The 22,482-nt window shown below is 41.6% G+C and overlaps 1 protein-coding gene across 8 annotated transcripts; it reads left to right on the top strand.

Annotated features, from left to right (window-relative positions):
• Positions 1–2,726: 2,726 nt before the first annotated feature.
• Positions 2,727–21,445, top strand: LOC117256769 (rano class II histocompatibility antigen, A beta chain-like). 8 transcript variants are annotated; one of them, XR_013492141.1, is made up of 6 exons: positions 2,727–2,984; positions 6,238–6,519; positions 7,397–7,672; positions 7,905–9,085; positions 19,131–19,207; positions 19,661–19,707. XR_013492141.1 is itself a non-coding variant. In XM_078171262.1 (4 exons), exons 1-4 carry the CDS (start codon positions 8,860–8,862, stop codon positions 11,766–11,768), a joined length of 915 nt encoding a protein of 304 aa, XP_078027388.1. In that variant the 5' UTR covers positions 8,740–8,859; the 3' UTR covers positions 11,769–12,905. The 8 variants fall into 8 exon arrangements, 6 of the variants coding, with proteins under 6 accessions (XP_078027388.1, XP_078027385.1, XP_078027383.1 ...); XR_013492140.1 differs by lacking the exons at positions 19,131–19,207; positions 19,661–19,707 and adding an exon at positions 10,714–10,789; XM_078171262.1 differs by lacking the exons at positions 2,727–2,984; positions 6,238–6,519; positions 7,397–7,672; positions 19,131–19,207; positions 19,661–19,707 and adding exons at positions 10,714–11,004; positions 11,139–11,414; positions 11,647–12,905 and having other exon boundaries at positions 8,740–9,085.
• Positions 21,446–22,482: the final 1,037 nt, after the last annotated feature.

Genomic DNA, 22,482 nt, shown 5'->3' with positions numbered 1-22,482 from the left:
CTCTCTCTCTCTCTCTCTCTCTCTCTCTCTCTCTGTCTCATTGTGTCATATGGATTACTGTTAATTTATTATGCTGATCTGTTCTGTACGACATCTATTGCACGTCTGTCCGTCCTGGAAGAGGGATCCCTCCTCAGTTGCTCTTCCTGAGGTTTCTACCGTTTTTTTTTTCCCCGTTAAAGGGGTTTTTTTGGGGAGTTTTTCCTTATCCGCTGTGAGGGTCTTAAGGACAGAGGGATGTCGTATGCTGTAAAGCCCTGTGAGGCAAATTGTGATTTGTGATATTGGGCTTTATAAATAAAATTGAATTGAAAAAATTGAATTGAAATTGATTTGTTTGTTTATCAAATGATTCATTTAGCTCCGCCATCACAAATATATCCCCATCTAGACTGGGTCTGACCTGTTGCCAAGCAACACATAAACGTCCCAAGACTGACTGACCCCTGAAGTAGAACAAGAACTGAAGTCTTTGATTAGGGCGCCACCTGGTGTCTCTTTAATATAATGCAATCCAGTCCAGCGACAAGACAGACTTATTGTAATGAGACTAATATTTAGCCACCATAATATTTTGTAGTTTCAATTATGTGTTTTTGGACGTTTGAATCTGGGGCGCCGTCAGCCTCCATTAGGTGGAGTTGTGTTGCTACCCCTCTCCCCTTGGATCTCCGCAAGTGTTGTGAGGACTCTAAAACTTCACCTGAGCCTCCATCGGCATATGGGTGAGTAGATAATGGCTAAATTATCATTTTTGGGTGCACTATCCCTTAAAGCTGCTTCTTCTGGGTCATACAATGTTCATGGTAGCTGGTGAGATGTGAGTCTAAGGACTTTGAAACCAGGACGTTCCAGTTAGCAAATCCTGAGAGACACAAAGCCCAGAATAAACAGGGTGGTGTCTCTGTTGGAAAGCACGGCAGTGACACCTAGTGGATTAAAACAAGAATGGAACATTTACAGTTTTTCTCAATTGTTTACACACAATTTTGAAAACAGGGCTCCTTTTTTCAAAATATTCACACAATTATCCAAACACCACACTCAATTTGCATAACTCCTAGATTGTCTGCAAAATGACACACTTCAGTCAAAACATATACACATATTTATAAAAATGCTGTTTTGTTTTCATCTCACTAACACAGTCTTCAAATGATCCGACACTATTGCAGTCAGTTACACACTACAGTGATCAATACAAAATACATTTGTAAAAACCCCTATTTTAGGAAATAGCTGGTCTAGTGCTAGACTTTTTTGCCAGACATTTTTATGTAAGGGATAATTTAGATGACAAAAAGATATTGTCAAACCCACAACATTCTTCATGATTACTTTTAGGTATACAGAGAAAATACACAAATACAACAAACAAACACAACACTAACTGCAGACTGCTGCAGACTGAAAATATTTATTTCTTACCATACTCAGTTACAGTAACAGATCAACAATGAAAATCAGAACAAAATAGTTGTTTTTCTTACTACTGTAAAGTGTAGACAAATAAAAATTCCTCTATTGGGTTTAGGAATGGGGAGTATGGTGGAAGGTATAAGACTGCAAATTCAGGGTGCTCATGGAACCAATTGTGGACCAGAGCAGATCAATGGAAAGATACATTGTCCCAAACGACAATGTGCTGCATGTGGTCCACTTGGTTTACAGTAAGCACCTGTGTGCTTCCACACCAGGTGGATGTGATTATTCAATTCGTTCATTAGTGTGGTTGTTGGCAAGCAGGGGCTTTGTAATGAGAAGGAAGTAACCTCACAATCCTTATCTGTGTCTAAGGTGTGATAATGCATGTAGAGTTTTGCAAATCACTGTGTGTAATGTTTTGCAAAAAGTGTGAAGCTGAGTCTGTGCTTATTGTTGTGCAACTATGGACAGGTGTTTTGCTTCTTGAGTGTAAAGAGCTGTTAATTGTGTGAAATTTTCATTTTAGTGCGTAAACAACTGTAAAAAACTGTAAGAGAAGCTGTTGCTTCACTCAGGAACTGTGTACCATGAGAGGAGTGGATACAGTTCTCCCTGTAGAGTTCAGAATATTTCCTCATTTGTGGAGTTAATTGTTGCAGCAGCTTTGGTGTAGCGGCTAATTATCTGACCAATTAAGCTTCATGTTGCAGCCAGTTTGTGTCTCTCTGCAGCTGCATAATTGAAATGATTCTACCATTATTCACTTTCAGTGTGGCCTAAATGTCCATATTTTGAACTTTGTGATAATTCAACATATTATTCAACATTATAATTATTGCTGGGTTTGATGTGTCTTTAGAAGAAACTTTGGACTGACAGAGGGATTTGTTCTTCTTGATTTCAAATTGCAACTATGGTTGCGTGAGTACACCATAATCTGTATCTGTATTTGTATCTGTTCAGCCAGCTAAATGATCTGTATCCCTATCTGTATTCAGAGTGGGCAGAGTTCAAACAGGAAATGGGTGTGACTTAATCAGAAGTTATTAGCCTGAAATTGATATGGGTTGATCAGAAGTTGCAATATTTATTATTTATCAGAAAACTAGAAGATTTATTTTCAGCAAACGCAGCTGTGAATGTACCACATGGAAAAAGCTCTTTTCAAACCATCCTGTGTGGACAAGGCATGAAACTGATTTTTATCAGTGTCTTAATTCATGTTGTGTCTTCGTCTTTTCTATGAGTTGATACTGATCTGAAAACACAGTTGAGTCATTCGTCTATGAGGGGACCTGAAAAAAAGTCTGAGGAATGTTACTTTCATTTTCTGGGCACTGTTTGGTTTCATGTACTTGTAAGGAGAAAAGGTTGGACCGTACAGTTTGTTTTTAAAGGATCATGTTCAGTAGTTTCAGTAACTGCAGTCAAAAGGAAAGAATCACTCATGAACTGCACAGCGCTGGTCGAGAATCCACAACACTCTGGTCTAACTGTCTTCAAAATGAAATGTTTCACGTTCCTGCTGTTTCTGTATCTTTTCTCTCGGTCTGTGGTCGGTGAGTAATTCTACTGTTGTCCATTATTTGATGTTTTAGGACCACACAGCATGTTGGGGTTAAAATATTGACATTGGTATCTCTGAGGCAGTTTTTATACACTTTACCCTCTACATTTCAGTGATCTGAATGAGGAACTTGAACTTCATAGCAGCTCTTTGTTCTGCTGGTGTGGTGCCCATGGTCACAGACATGCATAACAAAATTTGTCTTGGGTTGTCATTACTCTGACTGTTTTAAAGGCCATTTACTATTTTTTAAGTCTGTCTTAAAACAATATCAGGTGCCCATAAAAACTTGGAGACAGGTTTTGCCTCGTGTAATTATTCCTTCTGTCTGTACAAAATATCATGGCAGTCCATTACAATAGTTACTGAGATGTTTCAGTCTGATTCAAAGCGGTGGGCCGACGGGAAGAACAATATCTTGCCAATAACTTGTAATCCGATAGGTAAGAGCTTAAACTATTTGATGAGAAGGAGTTTGGGAAATGAGGAAAAACTCGAGTCACACTTTGATTTTTATACTACTTAAGCAATCTGAGAACAAATACCACTTCACAAACTACAGACCTTCTTTCATGACTACCTCAATTCTCCAAAATCCTAGAAAAGCTTTTCAGTAACTGGCTGGATAAATTCATAGACAAACACAAATTACTCACTGCAAGTCAACATGGATTCAGATCAAACAGAGCAACATCACTGGCATTAATAGATTAATTTGAGGAAATCACAGATTCACCAGACCAAAACCTGTATTCAGTTGGAATATTCATGGACATAAATAAAAAGGCTTTTAACACAATTAACCATGATATATTATTATTAAACCATGTTATATTATTCAATAAACTAGAATGGTATGGCACCAGGGGGAAAGCGTTAGATTGGGTGCGGAGTTATTTGTCTAACAGAAAGCAGTTTGTCCAACATGTCTGGACATTACTTGTGGTGTCCCCCAGGGGTCAGTGTTGGGCCCCTAATTGTTTATTCTTTACATTAATGATTTAAGCAACATATAAAAAGCAATAGTATTTTCTGATGATAATAGTTTTTTTTTTCTTTTTTTGCTCTGGCAGTGATTTGCATGTTTTGATGCAGGTGATCAAGTCAGAACTGATTAAATTGAAAATATGGTTTGATAGAAATAAATGATCATTAAACCTGAACAAAACAGGACAAATACTTTTTGGGAACTGCAGAACTAATACATGGATAAATATTCATTTGGATGGGTTTACTATTGAAAGAGTTGATGAAATTGAATTCCTTGGGGTGACAGTTGACGATCAAATCTATTGGAAATCACATACTGAGCACGTACAAACCAAAGTATCAAAAAGTTAAATAAGCAAAGCAGGTCCTGGATCACAAGTCACTCCACATTCTGTACTGTTCACCAGTTCGTCCATATCTAAATTACTACAAAACAGTATAAAACACACAAACTTATACACTGAAAACTAATTTAAAAAGGTGTGTTTTGAGCATGGTCTTGAATGTTGGGAGGTGTGTCCAGACACAGATGGGTTTGGGTAGTGAGTTCCAGGTGGTAAGAAGAGATCTCCTTCGGATGAGCGGAGGTCACGGGAGGGGGTGTGGTGGTGGAGTAGGTGTATGAGGTAGGAGGGGGCCTGGTCGTTGAGTGCTTTGTGTGTGAGGAGGAGGATTTTGAACTGTATGCGATGTGTGATGGGGAGCCAGTGTAGGTTTTGGAGGATGGGGGTGATGTGGTCTCGGGAGCGGGTGTGGGTGAGCAGGCGGGCAGCGGAGCTCTGGATGTATTGAAGTTTAGTGAGGAGTTTGAATGATGAGCCGTAGAGGATGCTATTGCAATAGTCCAGTCTGGATGTGATAAATGCATGGATGAGGGTTTCTGCAGCAGAGAAGGTGAATGAGGGGTGGAGACGGGCGATGTTCTTGAGGTGGAAGAAGGCAGTCCTGGTGATGTGATTGATGTGGGTCAAACCTTAGCTGGCTGTTGAAGATGATTCCTAGGTTGTGGGTGTATGGTGAGGGAAACAGAGTGCAGTTATCGAAGGTGAGGCAGAGGTTGTGGGTGGCTTTGGTGCGGGATGTGGGGTCAGTGATGATTATGTCCAATTTGTCACTGTTCAGTTGGAGATAGTTTGTTTGCATCCATGATTTTATTTCAGTGAGATAGTTGGTGAGTGTGGAGTGGGTGGTGTTGGTGATGGCTTTGGTGGAGATGTACAGTTGGATGTCGTCGGCGTAGCAGTGGAACTGGAGGCTGTGACAACGGATGATCTTGCCAAGGGGGAGCATGTAGAGGATGAACATGAGGGGACCAAGCACAGACCCCTGGGGGACACCTTGGGACAGGGGAGCGGTGGAGGAGGTGCAGTTGTTTATACTGAAACTGGTGTCGGTTGGTGAGGTAGGAGTGAATCCAGGAGAGTGCTGTACCGGTGATGTGGAGAGATGATTCCAGTTGGGAGAGCAGGATGGAGTGATTGATGGTGTCAAAAGGCTGCTGTGAGGTCAAGGAGGATGAGAATGTTGAGGTGTCCGGAGTCTAAGGAGAGGTCGTTGGTGACTTTCAGGAGGGCTGTTTCAGTGCTATGTTTTGAACCGAAACCAGATTGGAAAGATTCAAACAGGTTATTGGAGGTGAGGTGGGTTCTGAGTTGTGAGGCGACAGCACGTTCCAGGATTTTTGACAGGAAGGGGAGATTGGAGATGGGGCGGAAGTTACTTGGATTGTCAGAGATGGCAGGGAGGCAGTCCTTAATGAGTTTGGATGGTATGCGATCCAGAGTGCAGGTGGAGGTTTTCATTCCGGTCATGATGGTTGTTAACTGTGCTGGGGATACTGGAGAGAAGTGGGACAGGGGCTGAATGGTGATGGGTGGTGAGGCAGGTGGGGAGATGGGAGGGATCCTGGAGGTGTTGAGGTTACTGTAGATGGTGTTTATTTTTGTTTGGAAGTATGTTAAGAAGGATTGGCACTTTTCAGTGGTGAATGATGAGGAGGTGTCATGTGGTTTGAGGAGGGAGTTCATGGTGGAGAACAGAGCCTTGGGGTTGTTGGAGCCAGAGTGGATGAGGTGAGAGTAGTGGGTCGACCGGGTAGCATTGAGTGCATCTTTTGAAACAAACTGCTACTAACCGACTAAAGCAAAGTTTGTTCATGCCATCATTAATACTGATGGACCTACTGTATCTGCACATTAAAAACTATCATTATTGAATATTAATAAAAGAGTAAGTCTTGTGCCTTCTCCTTTCAGATTGTGCTGCTGATGGAAAGGGATACTTTGTGTATGCCGACTTCTGGTGTGCCAGGTACACCAGAGAGCCGGAGCAGGTAGAATATCTCATCGACTATTATTTCAATGATGAGTTTACGATGCAGTACAACAGCACAGTCGGGAACTGGACAGGCTTTACTCCAGCTGGATTAATCTTTACTCAAACATTTAATAAAGACCTTCGGGGGAGGATATTGGAAAGGAAGCTGATATGTGTCGACCATACTGATTTGTTATTGATTGCAACGGAGGAGAACATGGGTGAGTGATATGTGTGTCTCTTTAAATCATACACAGACAGAACTGCAAAAACATCATCTTGTGGTTTAAGACAATCTGTGCTATTTCTTCATAAAATGCCAGGCTTGGCAAGCATGGTGGTACCAAACCCGGCAACCTCACTGTCACGACACCAAAATATAAAGTGCAGATCCATCCACCATTTTTTCTACGGATTTTCAATTTGTACATTAAAATCTGAGTGAAAATGCAAATTTTTGTTTTGGACAAAATCTTGACTGGCTCTCGTTTAATTACGTCACAACATTGTGCCCTTTTCTGCAGTGGCACCCAAGCCTGCAAAACAGCAGTGGGCTATGAAACCAATTTGATATAGTGGCCAAACTGTTGAATTACAACTTCCAGGTCTGTCACGTGATGTCATGGGGCCAAAATATACTGTTTCCTGTAGACTTACATTGTGAACATGATGTCTGTTAATCAGTGGATACGTTTTTTGAGCAACACAACCCCCACAAAATAACTAGATTTAAGTCATTCGGTCCGAATAACATTTCAAAAGTCTAGACGAGTCGCACAATTAAATCATTTATCCCAATTCAAGTTAGCAAAGCGCTAAACTGGAAGTTAGCCTCTGGGCTGGCGAAAGTCTCAAGTATTATTTATCATGCTCAGTGCATCCATGGGAGCAAAAGGAGCAAAGAGATTTGTTACTCAGTTGTTAATTTGATGATTCCATCATATAAATCTTTGACTGAAATGCCCAACAACCACAAAATACTGATTAAACATGTCAGAAATGTTCAAAGTAAACACTCCGCAAACAGTAGACACACATGCTGTTGGCTCAAAGATGGCGGCCATCTTTCAGTAAAAACTCTTCACCTTCTGATTTCAGCTGAACCCAACATCACTCTTACAGAGACCACCACCTCCAGTCACGACACCATGCTGGTGTGCAGCGCTTACGATTTCTACCCCAAACATATCAAGGTGACATGGCACAGCAACGGACAGGAAGTGACTTCAGGCGTGACCTCAACCGAGGTGATGACAAACGGAGACTGGACCTACCATGTCCACTCTTTCCTGGAGTTCACACCTGGCCAACAGGACAGGGTCAGCTGTGTGGTGGAGCACATCAGCCTCAGGGAGCCCAAGATTTCTGACTGGGGTGAGGATGGAGCTGAGATTTTATTTTTGATTGGATCAGATGAGCAAACTCAAAGGAACTCCTCAACCTGGACCCTATTCATCCAAGCTGAAAAATACCAGAGTTCCCCTTTAACTTGTTTTGGAACAATACTGCTTCCTTTTTATGTTCAGTACAGCATTATTTTGTCATTAACAGGCATTGTGTATTCTGCACATATATAACAGATTTTTCTCTTGTCATTTTGTTGCAGACTCTTCCTTTAATCAGTCTGAGAGGAGCTTCGTGATTGGTGGAGTTGTTGCTCTGCTGTTGGGAGCAGTGATTCTGTCCTCAGGACTGATCCACTACAGGAGGAGACGCTCTGTAATCTGATAGAAAACCTGTTAAATCAGCCAGTCCTTCTGGATATTTCCAACCTGGACCTCCTTAGGTTTACTCATATGACCTGTCGTTCAAAAGCTACGCTCTGCGTGGTGTCATTAATGCTGACCATTTCAAGGTACAACCACCACAGCAGACTCAATAAACACTTCTGTCAGACAAAAACAAATAAATAACCTGTAGGTTTACCCTGTCTACACGTCAACACTGACAACAGACTTCTCTCTTAACAGAGTTTTACAAATGATTCATTTTCAACAACCTAAAACACAGGGTTATAGGTTCTTCAGGGTTTACATCCTGAAAAGGGCTGTTTGTGCAGCTAGGCGTGGGTTGTATCCCAGCTCCATTTTTAATATGTAGGCTAAGTGTGTTTTACATTTCATCATGAAATAGCTATCTGAATGAATGAAGGCTTTTTACATTTTTTGCTAGAGGAGTGCCTTGGATTTTTTTCTTTTTTGTATTTTTGGGTCCCCTGCAAAAGAGCACCCTCATCACGGTTGTTCTGACTTCTGAGCACTCTGGACTTCTCTTCTCTGAACCTAAAATGCAGTTTGCGTGTGAATGTACCGCATGGAAAAAGCTATTATTAAACCTTTCCAAGTGGACAAGGCCTTAAACTGATTTTTATCTGTGTCTTTATACATGATGTGTCTTTGTCATTTCTATGAGTTAATAATGGTGTCTGCTTGGGAATGAAAGAAAACTTAAAAATAAACACTGACATTAGGAAAAGAGAAAGAAAGCTGAAAAACAAAAACATAGTCGAGTCAGGCGTCTGTGGGGGGTTTGAAAAAAGGAAAAGAGGAGTCGGCTGAGGAATGATACTTGCGTTTTATGGGCAGTGTTTGGTTTCATGTTGGACTGTACAGTTTGTTTTTAAAGAATCATGTTCAGTAGTTTCAGTAACTGATCTCAAAAGGAAAGAATCACTCACGAACTGCACAGCGCTGGTCGAGAATCCACAACACTCTGGTCTAACTGTCTTCAACATGAAATGTTTCAGGTTCCTGCTGTTTCTGTATCTTTTCTCTCGGTCTGTGGTCGGTGAGTAATTCTACTGTTGTTCATTATTTGATGTTTTAGGGCCACACAGCATGTTGGGGTTAAAATATTGACATTGGTATCCCTGAAAGTCAAATGTTTTTAGATAGACGATGTGCAACCTGATTGTCTGAGGCAGTTTTTATACGCAGTTAGCAGAAGGTTTTTGTTGTCAGTCTGGTACTGAACAGGGAGCCAGTGTAGCTGGATGAGAATGGAGGTGATGTGGTCGGATGATTTGGTGCAGGTAATGATCCCGGCAGATGAGTTTTGAACGATTTGAATTCTGTTAATGAGTTTGGTGGGAAGGCCAGAGAGAACTGCCTTGCAGTCGTCAATACAGGATGTAACAACTGTGTGGACCAAGACTTCAGTGCTGGACTGGGACAGTGATGGGTAGAGTCTGGAAATGCTGCCAAGGTGGAACAAAGCTGTCCAGGTAATGTTTTTCATGTGGAGTTCAAATGAAAGAGTGCTGTCCAGAATGACACAGAGGCTCTTGACCTAGCTGGAGAAGGGTACAGGGAAGTTATCAGTGATGATGTGTGGGACTTGGGTGCTTTGGAGTTTGGATAGGGTGTTTTTGGAGCCAATGAGCAGGGCCTCAGTTTTGCTGCTGTTGAGTTTCAGAAAGTTCCTGCTCATCCAACTCTTGATGTCCCCAAGGCAGGTGGTGAGGGAGGTGGGAGAAAGGGCAGTGGAAGGTTTAGATTAGATGTAGACCTTTGTGCCATCTGCGTAGCAACGGAAATGAACACCATGGTAATGGAGGATTGTGCCCAGGGAATAAGGTAGATGATGATTAAAAGTGGATCCAATACTGACCCCTGGGGGACACCCAGTGAAACAGCAGAACACCTTGACTTGTGTTTACTTAGTTGAACAAACTATAGTCTGTCAGTGAGACAGGATGTGAGCCAGGACAGTGCAACACCAACTGCTAGAGCATACAAGAGTGACTTCATAAAAAAGAGTGCTGGTAGTGGCCGTGCAGAGGTACACTATGAAGGTCAACCTGAACACACGCCACCAGTTCTAAGCAGCAGATTAGCTCGCAGGAAGGCACCGTGCATCCCGATGTGGCCGCCTCCATGATGGTGTATAATCCACGGTAGCAGTTTGGTACTCAGGGAGAGGAGGCAAAATAACAGCAGATGGTTGTGATCTAGCTTGCAAAGCAGGCACACCAGAACAAAGTATGCAGCCAAAACAAGCACAGTGGAGAGGTACAATCGGGCCGGGGAGATTAGGCACATGCCGCCAGGTCCGAACAGCAGGTTGTCAGGCAGGCAAGCGCTGTGCACCACAGTGGGGCTGCCTCCATGTTGACGGATTAAAAATATTAATGTATCTGTAATGCAGACATTCTGTTGTGGCTTAATCATTCCTTCTGTCTGTACAAAATATCATGGCAGTCCATTACAATAGTTACTAAGATGTTTCAGTCTGAATCAAAGTGGTGGGCCGACAGGGAGAACAACATCTTGCCAATATCTTGTAATCTGATTGGTAAGAGCTTAAACAATTTGATGAAAAGGAATTCAGGAAATGAGGAATGCTGTCATTAATACTGATGGACCTGCACATTTAGTGTTTAAGAAAAGAGTAAGTCTTGTGCCTTCTCCTTTCAGATTGTGCTGCTGATGGAAAGGGATACTTCATGTACGCCGACTTCTGGTGTGCCTGGTACACCAGAGAGCCGGAGCAGGTGGAGTATCTCATCGACTATTATTTTAATGAAGAGTTTATGATGCAGTACAACAGCACAGTTGGGAACTGGACAGGCTTTACTCCAGCTGGATTAATCTTTGCATCAAAGTTTAATAAAGACAAGCACAATGTTGTGGGGAGGAAATCAGAGAGGCGGCTGATATGTGTCAACCATATTGGTTTGTTACTGAATGTAACGGAGGAGAACATGGGTGAGTGATGTCTGTGTCTCTTTAAATCATACACACTCACTTTTCACCAAGATGTAAAGTGCAGATCCATCCACCTTGTTGGCTCAAAGATGGCGGCCATCTTTCAGTAAAAACTCTTCACCTTCTGATTTCAGCTGAACCCAACATCACTCTTACAGAGACCACCACCTCCAGTCACGACACCATGCTGGTGTGCAGCGCTTACGATTTCTACCCCAAACATATCAGGGTGACATGGCACAGCAACGGACAGGAAGTGACTTCAGGCGTGACCTCAACCGAGGTGATGACAAACGGAGACTGGACCTACCATGTCCACTCTTTCCTGGAGTTCACACCTGGCCGACAGGACAGGGTCAGCTGTGTGGTGGAGCACATCAGCCTCAGGGAGCCCAAGATTTCTGACTGGGGTGAGGATGGAGCTGAGATTTTATTTTTGATTGGATCAGATGAGCAAACTCAAAGGAACTCCTCAACCTAGACCCTATTCATCCAAGCTGAAAAATACCAGAGTTCCCCTTTAACTTGTTCTGGAACAATACAGCTTCCTTTTTATGTTCAGTACAGCATTGTTTTGTCATTAACAGGCATTGTGTATTCTGCACATATATAACAGATTTTTCTCTTGTCATTTTGTTGCAGACTCTTCCTTTAATCAGTCTGAGAGGAGCTTCGTGATTGGTGGAGTTGTTGCTCTGCTGTTGGGAGCAGTGATTCTGTCCTCAGGACTGATCCACTACAGGAGGAGACGCTCTGTAATCTGATAGAAAACCTGTTAAATCAGCCAGTCCTTCTGGATATTTCCAACCTGGACCTCCTTAGGTTTACTCATATGACCTGTCGTTCAAAAGCTACGCTCTACGTGGTGTCATTAATGCTGACCATTTCAAGGTACAACCACCACAGCAGACTCAATAAACAAGTCTGTCAGACAAAAACAAATAAACAGTTACAACTTATCTATGAAGCGTTATCATAAGCCACAGATCCATATTATCCAGACCAAGCTTCATTTTACACAGCTTCGTTTTCCTCTCTCACACTGCTAATAGTCCTGACCATCTAAATCCAGCAAATGTTTAGTCCAAACACGTTATTACATCCATAGATATCCACAAAGCGCTGTTGCATTGTTTCAAATGTTTTACAGGCAGCCAGTGGAGATTTCAGTCTAGTTTTTGCTGAGTTGTCCAGATATTTCAGTCTGGACCAAACCAGTGTGACTGAAAACTCCCAGTTTGAGCTCCCAGCAGCCCTCCAGTGTTGTTACTTTGCAATGTATGTAGTTCAACTTTAACCCTATGGGCCCGAACAATGCATAGTGCGTCCAAATTCACACCTGTTCTTCTCTATTGATTTTCTCCGCAACCGTGCGTCATAGCTGCGCTGGTTGTCAGTAGTCCAATGTTTTCACAGCGAAAAAAAATGATGAAGTTATACTAAAATGATGTATAACAGAGCTTTCATACAGCTTTGCACACACATTACTCTTGGATGGATTACTCGCGAATGCAGGCTCGCACAGAAATGCCATGCATATCACATGAAAGCGCAGGAGCACACACATCATTGTGCTGTCATCACATCACGCTGTAAATACAGATCAGTTGTCTACAAAATAAAAACTTGACGAATTTCTTTACAACCCATTATACAGATCTTGTTATCAGTCACTTCATATAGTGGGGAATATCGTATCTTACCACTTCTTAGGCTTGTGTGTGTTTCTCCCTGTCTATCCACATTTGTAGTCCGGCTTTCAAGATGCAAATATCTCCATATTGTCCAGTTGACACTCCATCAAACTTTGTATGACAAGACCAGCCACTTCACCTTTGCGCACCCAGACAACTGCAGCCTAATTATGCATGCATGACAGGGCTGTAGTCACCATATACATTGAGGGGGACATGTGTCGTCGTCGTCCCCCCCCCCCCCCCCCCCCCCCAATGCCCAAAATGCCCCCCAATATATAACTGAAACTGAAAAACAACAACAAACTTTGTTTACTGCAAACAAAGTGTCAAATATTATCTTGGAGGACATCATTGCACTTGGTTGACTATTTTTCTATGATCTTAGATGTAAATATTGCATGTTTCTTTCAGATAAAGCATAATTTTGACTTGTGAATGAGTCAATGGAATTTCTTGCAATAATAAAAAAAATACTGGCAATCATGTCCGCCTGGCACAAACCACATGTTTTGGACAACTGTGAAGTGACAGAATGTCCCAGCATCATGGTTTTTATATTGCCAGATTCCAGAGAGTCTCCCCTCTTCATATATGGCAGAATATGTCTTCTTCCAACTTGCTATGGTGAGATACATGTAAAAATGTAAGAATTTAGTAACACAGATTTGTTTTTTTCATTGATATAAAAATTAATATAAAATACAGGCACATAGAAGGACATGAAATGACAGCAAATCTGGTTAGCCCACATTGTCCTGAAAAAAAAACAAGATATAGCATGTGTATGTAGCCTTTATAATGACTGTGATATGAGCTTAAAAGTAAAGGCAGTAAAAATACCCCAAAAATGCCAAGGGCCCATAGGGTTAAAGTTATAACTGCACCGATTTTAGATTGTAATGTATATTTGAGACATTCACAGTTTGTAAAATTTATAATTATTTGTTTACTTAATCAATAAATATTCCTATTATTACTATACGACTGGTCATCAGTTACTTGAATACATTGTCATCCATCATTGCGACTTCTGGCAGCTGTCAATCAACTGTATATCTGCCATCCGTTTGCGTCTCAGTTGATGTGACGTATCATCCGCTGCGCATAGAATTGACCTTTCTCTAAGCTCCGCCCATTTGTGATGGTCCAACAAGCTGTCAGAGTAAGCATGGAGCCCACACTGTAACTAACTGCACTCCCTGAAGATATATTATCATATTTTTTGTAAAAATGAAAGAGTGATTCCAGAGAGAAGCAGACAGAGGGGTCTACAGTCTGTGTTTGAAGGATATATCCAGGATGTCAAACTGACTCAGCAGCAACAACAGGTTAAAAAGACAAAGATAGTTAGAAGCTAAAGCCGAACTATAGGCTACAGATCACAGTGTAAAAGTGAACCACCACATCACTGCTGATCGCCACAGAAGACAATGAATATAAAGGGAGACTTTGCTGATATTGAACCAGCTGTGTGGCATCACAGTGTGTGCAGATGAACGGTGTTTGGCTTCACCCCCGTGCTGCTGCCAGCACCTGGACCCCCACCACCGGACAGCCAGGGATCTCTGGTCGAAGTAAAACAACGTTCATCTGTACACATTGTGATGACACAGAGCTGGTTGAACATCAGTAAAGTTTCCCTGCTTCCCTTCACTGGTTCCTGTACAGCAGGGTCGATCGTTGTTTCACTGTTATAATCATTACAAAGCAAAAGCAGCATGTGTATACATTCAGTAGGCTATATCTTCAGTAGCTAGCTAGCTAACCCTACACACACCGAGGCAATATGAATTTTAGTGACCTCCGATTGGCATAACCGGGTGTCATTTCCGCCGACGTGAATAACAATCTTACTAAATCTATGTTTAGCTTTAGCCAGCAGTTTTAAATTTGATTCAATGTCGCCCGCTCTGGCCCCAGGGATACATTTGACTATGGCCGCTGATGTTGCTAACTTCACGTTTCTCAGAATAGAGCCGCCAATAACCAGAGTTTTATCCTCAGCTGGTGTGTCGCTGAGTGGGGAAAAGCGGTTAGAAACATTAACAGGCTGGTGGTGAACCGTGGGCTTCGGCTTGGGGCTACGCTTCTCCCCGGACAGTTACCCAGCCTCCTGGCTGCACGGGGGTTACCAGGGGACTGCTAGCAGAGGCTATGCTATGTGGATCCGCACCGACTACAGGGGGCTGGCTAACTACGGCAGCTACTGAGTGATTTTCCATGGTGCGGAGCCACACTTCTAATTAACTAATCCTCGCCTCCAACGCAGCAAATAAGCTACATGTGTTACAATTACTACTGTCGCTAAAGGAGGCAGAGGCATAACTGAACAATCAACATGCTATTTTCAAACCTTCCAGAGTGGACAAGGCGTTAAACTGACTTTTATCAGTGTCGTGTTGTTGTCTTTTCTATGAGTTGATACTGATCTCTGCTTTCGAATGAAAGAAAACTGAACTAAACACTGACATTAAGAAAAGAGGAAGAGAAAGGTAGCTGGCAGAAACATGACGCAACACAGTTGTGTCATGTTTCTGTGAGGGGAATGATATTTAATTTTCTGGACGGTGTTTGGTTTTATGTAATTTGTAGGAGAAAAGGTTGGACCGAACAGTACTACAGGATCATGTTCAGTAGTTTCAGTAACTGGTCAAAAGGAAAGAATCACTCATGAACTGCACAGCGCTGGTCGAGAATCCACAACACTCTGGTCTAACTGTCTTCAACGTGAAATGTTTCACGTTCCTGCTGTTTCTGTATCTTTTCTCTCGGTCTGTGTTCGGTGAGTAATTCTACTGTTGTTCATTATTTGATGTTTTAGGGCCACACAGCATGTTGGGTTTGAAATATTTCAACATACATATAAAACATTTCAGTGATCTAAATGAGGAACTTGACTTCATAGTAGCTCTTTGTTCTGCTGGTGTGGTGCCCATGGTCACAGACACACATTAACAAAATTTGTCTTGGGTTGTCATTACTCTGACTGTTTTAAAGCCCATTTACATTTTTTTTAAGTCTGTTTTTAAATAATATTAGGTGCCCATAAAAACTTGGAGACAGGTTTTGCCTCGTGCAATTATTCCTTCTGTTTGTACAAAATATCATGGCAGCCCATTACAATAGTTACTGAGATGTTTCAGTCTGAATCAAAGTGGTGGGCCGACGGGAAGAACAATATCTTGCCAATATCTTGTAATTGATAAGCAAAGTTTGTTCATGCCATCATTAATACTGATGGACCTACTGTAGCTGCACATTAAAAACTATCATTATTTAGTATTAAGAAAAGAGTAAGTCTTGTGCCTTCTCCTTTCAGATTGTGCTGCTGATGGAAAGGGATACTTTATATCCCTCGACTACAGGTGTACCTGGTACACCAGAGAGCCGGAGCAGGTGGAGTTTCTGATCGACTGGTATTTTAATGAAGAGTTTACAATGCGGTACAACAGCACAGTTGGGAACTGGACAGGCTTTACTCCAGCTGGATTAATCTTTGCATCGATGTATAAAGAAAACATATATGAAGTTCAGCAGAAGATATTAGAGAGGCAGCTGATATGTGTCGACAATACTGATTTGTTATTGAATGCAGTGGAGGAGAACATGGGTGAGTGATATGTGTGCCTCTTTAAATCATACACAAACAGAACTGCAAAAACATCATCTTGTGGTTTAAGAGTAGCTGTGCTATTTCTTGATAAAATGCCAGGCTTGACAAACATGGTGGTACCAAACCTGGCAACCTCACTGTCACGACACCAAAATGTAAAGTGCAGATCCATCCACCTTGTTGGCTCAAAGATGGCGGCCATCTTTCAGTAAAAACTCTTCACCTTCTGATTTCAGCTCAACCCAACATCACTCTTACAGAGACCACCACCTCCAGTCACGACACCATGCTGGTGTGCAGCGCTTACGATTTCTACCCCAAACATATCAAGGTGACATGGCACAGCAACGGACAGGAAGTGACTTCAGGCGTGACCTCAACCGAGGTGATGACAAACGGAGACTGGACCTACCATGTCCACTCTTTCCTGGAGTTCACACCTGGCCGACAGGACAGGGTCAGCTGTGTGGTGGAGCACATCAGCCTCAGGGAGCCCAAGATTTCTGACTGGGGTGAGGATGGAGCTGAGATTTTATTTTTGATTGGATCAGATGAGCAAACTCAAAGAACTGCTCAACCTGGACCCTATTTCCCATGTTTTTGTGTCTCAGGGACTCATGGGAACGACAGTTTTTGAAATAGGTCCAGTATTGGGCGAGAGCGCTGCAGCTGTGAAACAGGCTAAGTTAATGAGTCACATGAGTCACTTAGACACAAAAACATGAGAAAAAGGGTCCAAGTTAAAAAATACCAGAGTTTCCCTTTAACTTGTTCTGGAACAATACAGCTTCCTTTTTATGTTCAGTACAGCATTGTTTTGTCATTAACAGGCATTGTGTATTCTGCACATATATAACAGATTTTTCTCTTGTCATTTTGTTGCAGACTCTTCCTTTAATCAGTCTGAGAGGAGCTTCGTGATTGGTGGAGTTTGTGCTCTGCTGTTGGGAGCAGTGATTCTGTCCTCAGGACTGATCCACTACAGGAGGAGACGCTCTGTAATCTGATAGAAAACCTGTTAAATCAGCCAGTCCTTCTGGATATTTCCAACCTGGACCTAATTTTACTCTCACTGGAAAAATAATAAACCCATACAACTTTATTTACATCACACATTTTATACAGAAACATGCAACAGAATGTGAGGTGAGAGTGATTCAAGCAGTCTCACATCAGCGTCTTCTCTTTTCTGTGAGTTGATGATCTCTGATCTTTCAAATGAAAGAAAACTTTAAAATAAACACTGACATTAAGAAAAGAGAAAGAAAGCTGACAAACTAAAACACAGTTGAATCAGGCGTCTGTGAGGGGCTTGAAAAAAGGACGAGAGGAGTCAGCTGAGGAATGATACTTTAGTTTTCTGGGCGGTGTTTAGTTTCAGCTTCCCGTGAGAAGTCTGACATGTTTTCAGGATCCAAACTTTTTGAACTCGTTCATAAAAGTTGTGACTTACTATGAAATGACCAGAGTTTGTATTCACTGACACTCTGAACTCAACAAAGACTCTCTATGAATGCCTCAACAACAGAATAAAAAAAGTTTCAAAGAGTGGATGCTGTTGTAAAAACAAATGAAACACATTGATGCATTTATGAAGAATGTTTCAGAATGATGTTGTTGTTGTTGTAGATGTTTATAAAAATGAATTTCATATTGCACATTGGTGGTTAATAAATCTAATATTTTGGAGAAAAGGTTGGACCGAACAGTACTACAGGATCATGTTCAGTAGTTTCAGTAACTGGTCAAAAGAAAAGAATCACTCATGAACTGCACAGCGCTGGTCGAGAATCCACAACACTCTGGTCTAACTGTCTTCAACATGAAATGTTTCACGTTCCTGCTGTTTCTGTATCTTTTCTCTCGGTCTGTGTTTGGTGAGTAATTCTACTGTTGTTCATTATTTGATGTTTTAGGGCCACACAGCATGTCAGGGTTAAAATATTGACATTGGTATCCCTGAAAGTCAAATGGTTTTAGATAGACCATGTGCATCCTAATTGTCTGAGGCAGTTTTTATACGCAGTTAACACAGTGTGATTCACAGAATAATTACTTATGTTCTATAAAACTGACAGGACACAAGACAACTGCTATTCTGGTACAGGGAATATTTTAATAACATTTATTTATTTTTTATGAGACAAACACAAATATATTTTACAATGTATCTTAGTAACTTTATCTGTGAAGTCTGTTTTGCTGCTAATACTTGTGTTCCTCTAATTATGAATAAAAATATAAATGTGTCTGTGGTGCAGTGGTTGTGTTGTGGCTTGTCACCATTTTGGTCCTGTTTATCCCTTCATCCCTGCTGCAGCATTATGGTTATAAAGTAACAAAAGTCATTTATTAACTCTAGTAGAATAGTAGACGTTGTCAATGTCCTGGCAGATTTGGGGCGTCTAATTTCCCCTTTTTTATTTTTGTATGCATTTCAATGATCTGAATGAGGAAGTTAAACTTCATAGCAGCTTTCTGCTCTGCTGGTGTGGTGCTTGTGGTCACAGAGACACATTAATAAAAACAATATCAGGTGCCCATAAAAACTTGGAGACAGGTTTTGCCTCGTGCAATCATTCCTTCTGTCTGTACAAAATATCATGGCAGCCCATTACAATAGTTACTGAGATGTTTTAGTCTGAATCAAAGTGGTGGGCCGACAGGAAGAACAATATCTTGCCAATATCTTGTAATTGATAAGCAAAGTTTGTTCATGCCATCATTAATACTGATGGACCTACTGTAGCTGCACATTAAAAACTATCATTATTTAGTATTAAGAAAAGAGTAAGTCTTGTGCCTTCTCCTTTCAGATTGTGCTGCTGATGGAAATGGATACTTCATATTCATTGACAACTGGTGTGCCAGGTACACCAGAGAGCCGGAGCAGGTGGAGTATCTGATCGACTGGCATTTAAATGAAGAGTTTACGATGCGGTACAACAGCACAGTCGGGAACTGGACAGGCTTTACTCCAGCTGGATTAATCTTTGCATTGATGTATAATGAAAACATATATGATGTTAAGCAGAGGAAATTGGAGAGGCAGCTGATATGTGTCGACAATACTGATTCGTTATTGAATGCAGTGGAGGAGAACATGGGTGAGTGATATGTGTGCCTCTTTAAATCATACACAAACAGAACTGCAAATATATAATTTTGTGGTTTAAGAGTAGCTGTGCCATTTCTTGATAAAATGCCAGGCTTGACAAGCATGGTGGTACCAAACCTGGCAACCTCACTGTTATGACACCAAGATATAAAGTGCAGATCCATCCACCTTGTTGGCTCAAAGATGGCGGCCATCTTTCAGTGAAAACTCTTCACCTTCTGATTTCAGCTGAACCCAACATCACTCTTACAGAGACCACCACCTCCAGTCACGACACCATGCTGGTGTGCAGCGCTTACGATTTCTACCCCAAACATATCAGGGTGACATGGCACAGCAACGGACAGGAAGTGACTTCAGGCGTGACCTCAACCGAGGTGATGACAAACGGAGACTGGACCTACCATGTCCACTCTTTCCTGGAGTTCACACCTGGCCAACAGGACAGGGTCAGCTGTGTGGTGGAGCACATCAGCCTCAGGGAGCCCAAGATTTCTGACTGGGGTGAGGATGGAGCTAAGATTTTATTTTTGATTAGGTCAGATGAGCAAACTCAAAGGAACTCCTCAACCTGGACCCTATTCATCCAAGCTGAAAAATACCAGAGTTCCCCTTTAACTTGTTCTGGAACAATACAGCTTCCTTTTTATGTTCAGTACAGCATTGTTTTGTCATTAACAGGCATTGTGTATTCTGCACATATATAACAGATTTTTCTCTTGTCATTTTGTTGCAGACTCTTCCTTTAATCAGTCTGAGAGGAGCTTCGTGATTGGTGGAGTTGTTGCTCTGCTGTTGGGAGCAGTGATTCTGTCCTCAGGACTGATCCACTACAGGAGGAGACGCTCTGTAATCTGATAGAAAACCTGTTAAATCAGCCAGTCCTTCTGGATATTTCCAACCTGGACCTCCTTAGGTTTACTCATATGACCTGTCGTTCAAAAGCACTTCTGTCAGACAAAAACAAATAATTAAACAGTTACAACTTATCTATGAAGCGTTATCATAAGCCACAGATCCATATTATCCAGACCAAGCTTCATTTTACACAGCTTCGTTTTCCTCTCTCACACTGCTAATAGTCCAGACGATCTAAATCCAGCAAATGTTTAGTCCAAACACGTTATTACATCCATAGATATCCACAAAGCGCCATTGCATTGTTTCAAACGTTCATATTACCCCTTATATGATCCATAATTTCTCCTGTTCTACATGTAAACAAACATCTCATGTATCTTAAAATGGAGGCGAGCTCCTGGCCTTTCCATTGACACCTCAGCTGAGCCAATAGGAGCTTCCATTGCTATTGCTTTGGCCTTGATAGCCAAGCAGAGCCTGAGCTGAAGGGACACATTTCCTGTAGTTTAGAGGTATTTAAAGAGCCAGTGATCGGCCCACCTCACCTGAGACTTATGGGTCTTGTAGTCAATGACACTCTGAAGCTCCACAGCAGTTTTAACCCCTTAGTGTCATCTATAAATGTACAGAAATGATAAACAAACGGCTCCTATGCTGTCTTAAAAACAGTCTTTCTCATCAATTTAGATTTTCTAGAAGTGTTTTTCACTTATAGTGATTCTGACTGTTGGGGAAAAAACCTCAGTGTCAGCTTTCATATGAGACCTGCATGTACATGTTCTAAAACAGGGACAGCTTTCAGTTTACTTTGGGTATGCCTTGGAGAGGTGTTTTAGGTGAATCTAGGTGAATGTTACAGGATGTGTATATTACATTAAACTCTCTATCTTACAGGCAGCCAGTGGAGATTTCAGTCTAGTTTTTTCTGAGTTGTCCAGATATTTCAGTCTGGACCAAACCAGTGTGACTGAAAACTCCCAGTTTGAGCTCCCAGCAGCCCTCCAGTGTTGTTACTTTGCAATGTATGTAGTTTAACTTTAAAGTTATAACTGGACAGATTGTAGATTGTAACGTATATTTGAGACATTGACAGTTTGTAAAATTTATAATTATTTGTTTACTTAATCAATAAATATTCCTATTATTACTATCCGACTGGTCATCAGTTACTTGAATACATTGTCATCCATCATTGTGGCTTCTGGCAGCTGTTAATCAACTGTCTATCTGTCATCTGTTTGCGTCTCAGTTGATGTGACGTATCATCCGCTGCGCCCCTTTGTGATGGTCCAACAAGCTGTCAGAGTAAGCATGGAGCCCACACTGTAACTAACTGCACAGTAGCTAGCTAGCTAACCCTACACTTTTCAGGGTTTGATTTTGGTTTTGGAACAGGGAAGAAACATATATCTTTTTCCAACCTCTCCAGGTAACCAGTATCATTAATACACGACGTGCCCCAGGCACAACATTTAGCTCCAAATCCACAAAACCAGCCTGAATATGCCTGAATGCCTGATGCTACCTTATGATTGGTCAGACTATGCAAAGGGTCAGTTGTGGGTCAGAATAGTCAGAGAAGCATGCTGGCTTACATACTGCAAATCAGACCAGATGTAGTAGAACATCCTGCTATTTTTGACATACTATATTTGACATACTATGTATTGGGACATACTAAATGTTTTCCTGGCGTACTATATAGTATGGTAGTATGGGTACTGGAACACACAGTAGGTTTACCCTATCTACACGTCAACACTGAAAACAGACTTAAATCTTCATCCTGGATGGAGTTTTACAAAAGATTTATTTTCAGCAACCTAAAATACAGCTTGTGTGTGAATGTACCACATGGAAAAAACTATTTTCAAACCTTCCAGAGTGGACAAGGCGTTAAACTGACTCTTATCAGTGTCTTTCTTTATTGTTGTGTTGTTGTCTTTTCAATGAGTTGATACTGATCTCTGCTTTCGAATGAAAGAAAACTGAACTAAACACTGACAATAAGAAAAGAGGAAAAGAGAGGTAGCTGGCAGACACATGACGCAACTGTGTTGCGTCATGTGTCCGTGAGGGGAATGATATTTAATTTTCTGGGCGGTGTTTGGTTTTATGTAATTTGTAGGAGAAAATGTTGGACTGCACAGTACTAAAGGATCATGTTCAGTAGTTTGGTGGAGAATCCA

The sequence above is a fragment of the Epinephelus lanceolatus genome, chromosome 1 (genome assembly GCF_041903045.1).
Source record: "Epinephelus lanceolatus isolate andai-2023 chromosome 1, ASM4190304v1, whole genome shotgun sequence".
Taxonomy (NCBI): Eukaryota; Metazoa; Chordata; class Actinopteri; order Perciformes; family Serranidae; genus Epinephelus; species Epinephelus lanceolatus.
Note: the sequence above shows the minus strand (reverse complement) of the source record. Positions and strands in the feature narration are given on the sequence as shown.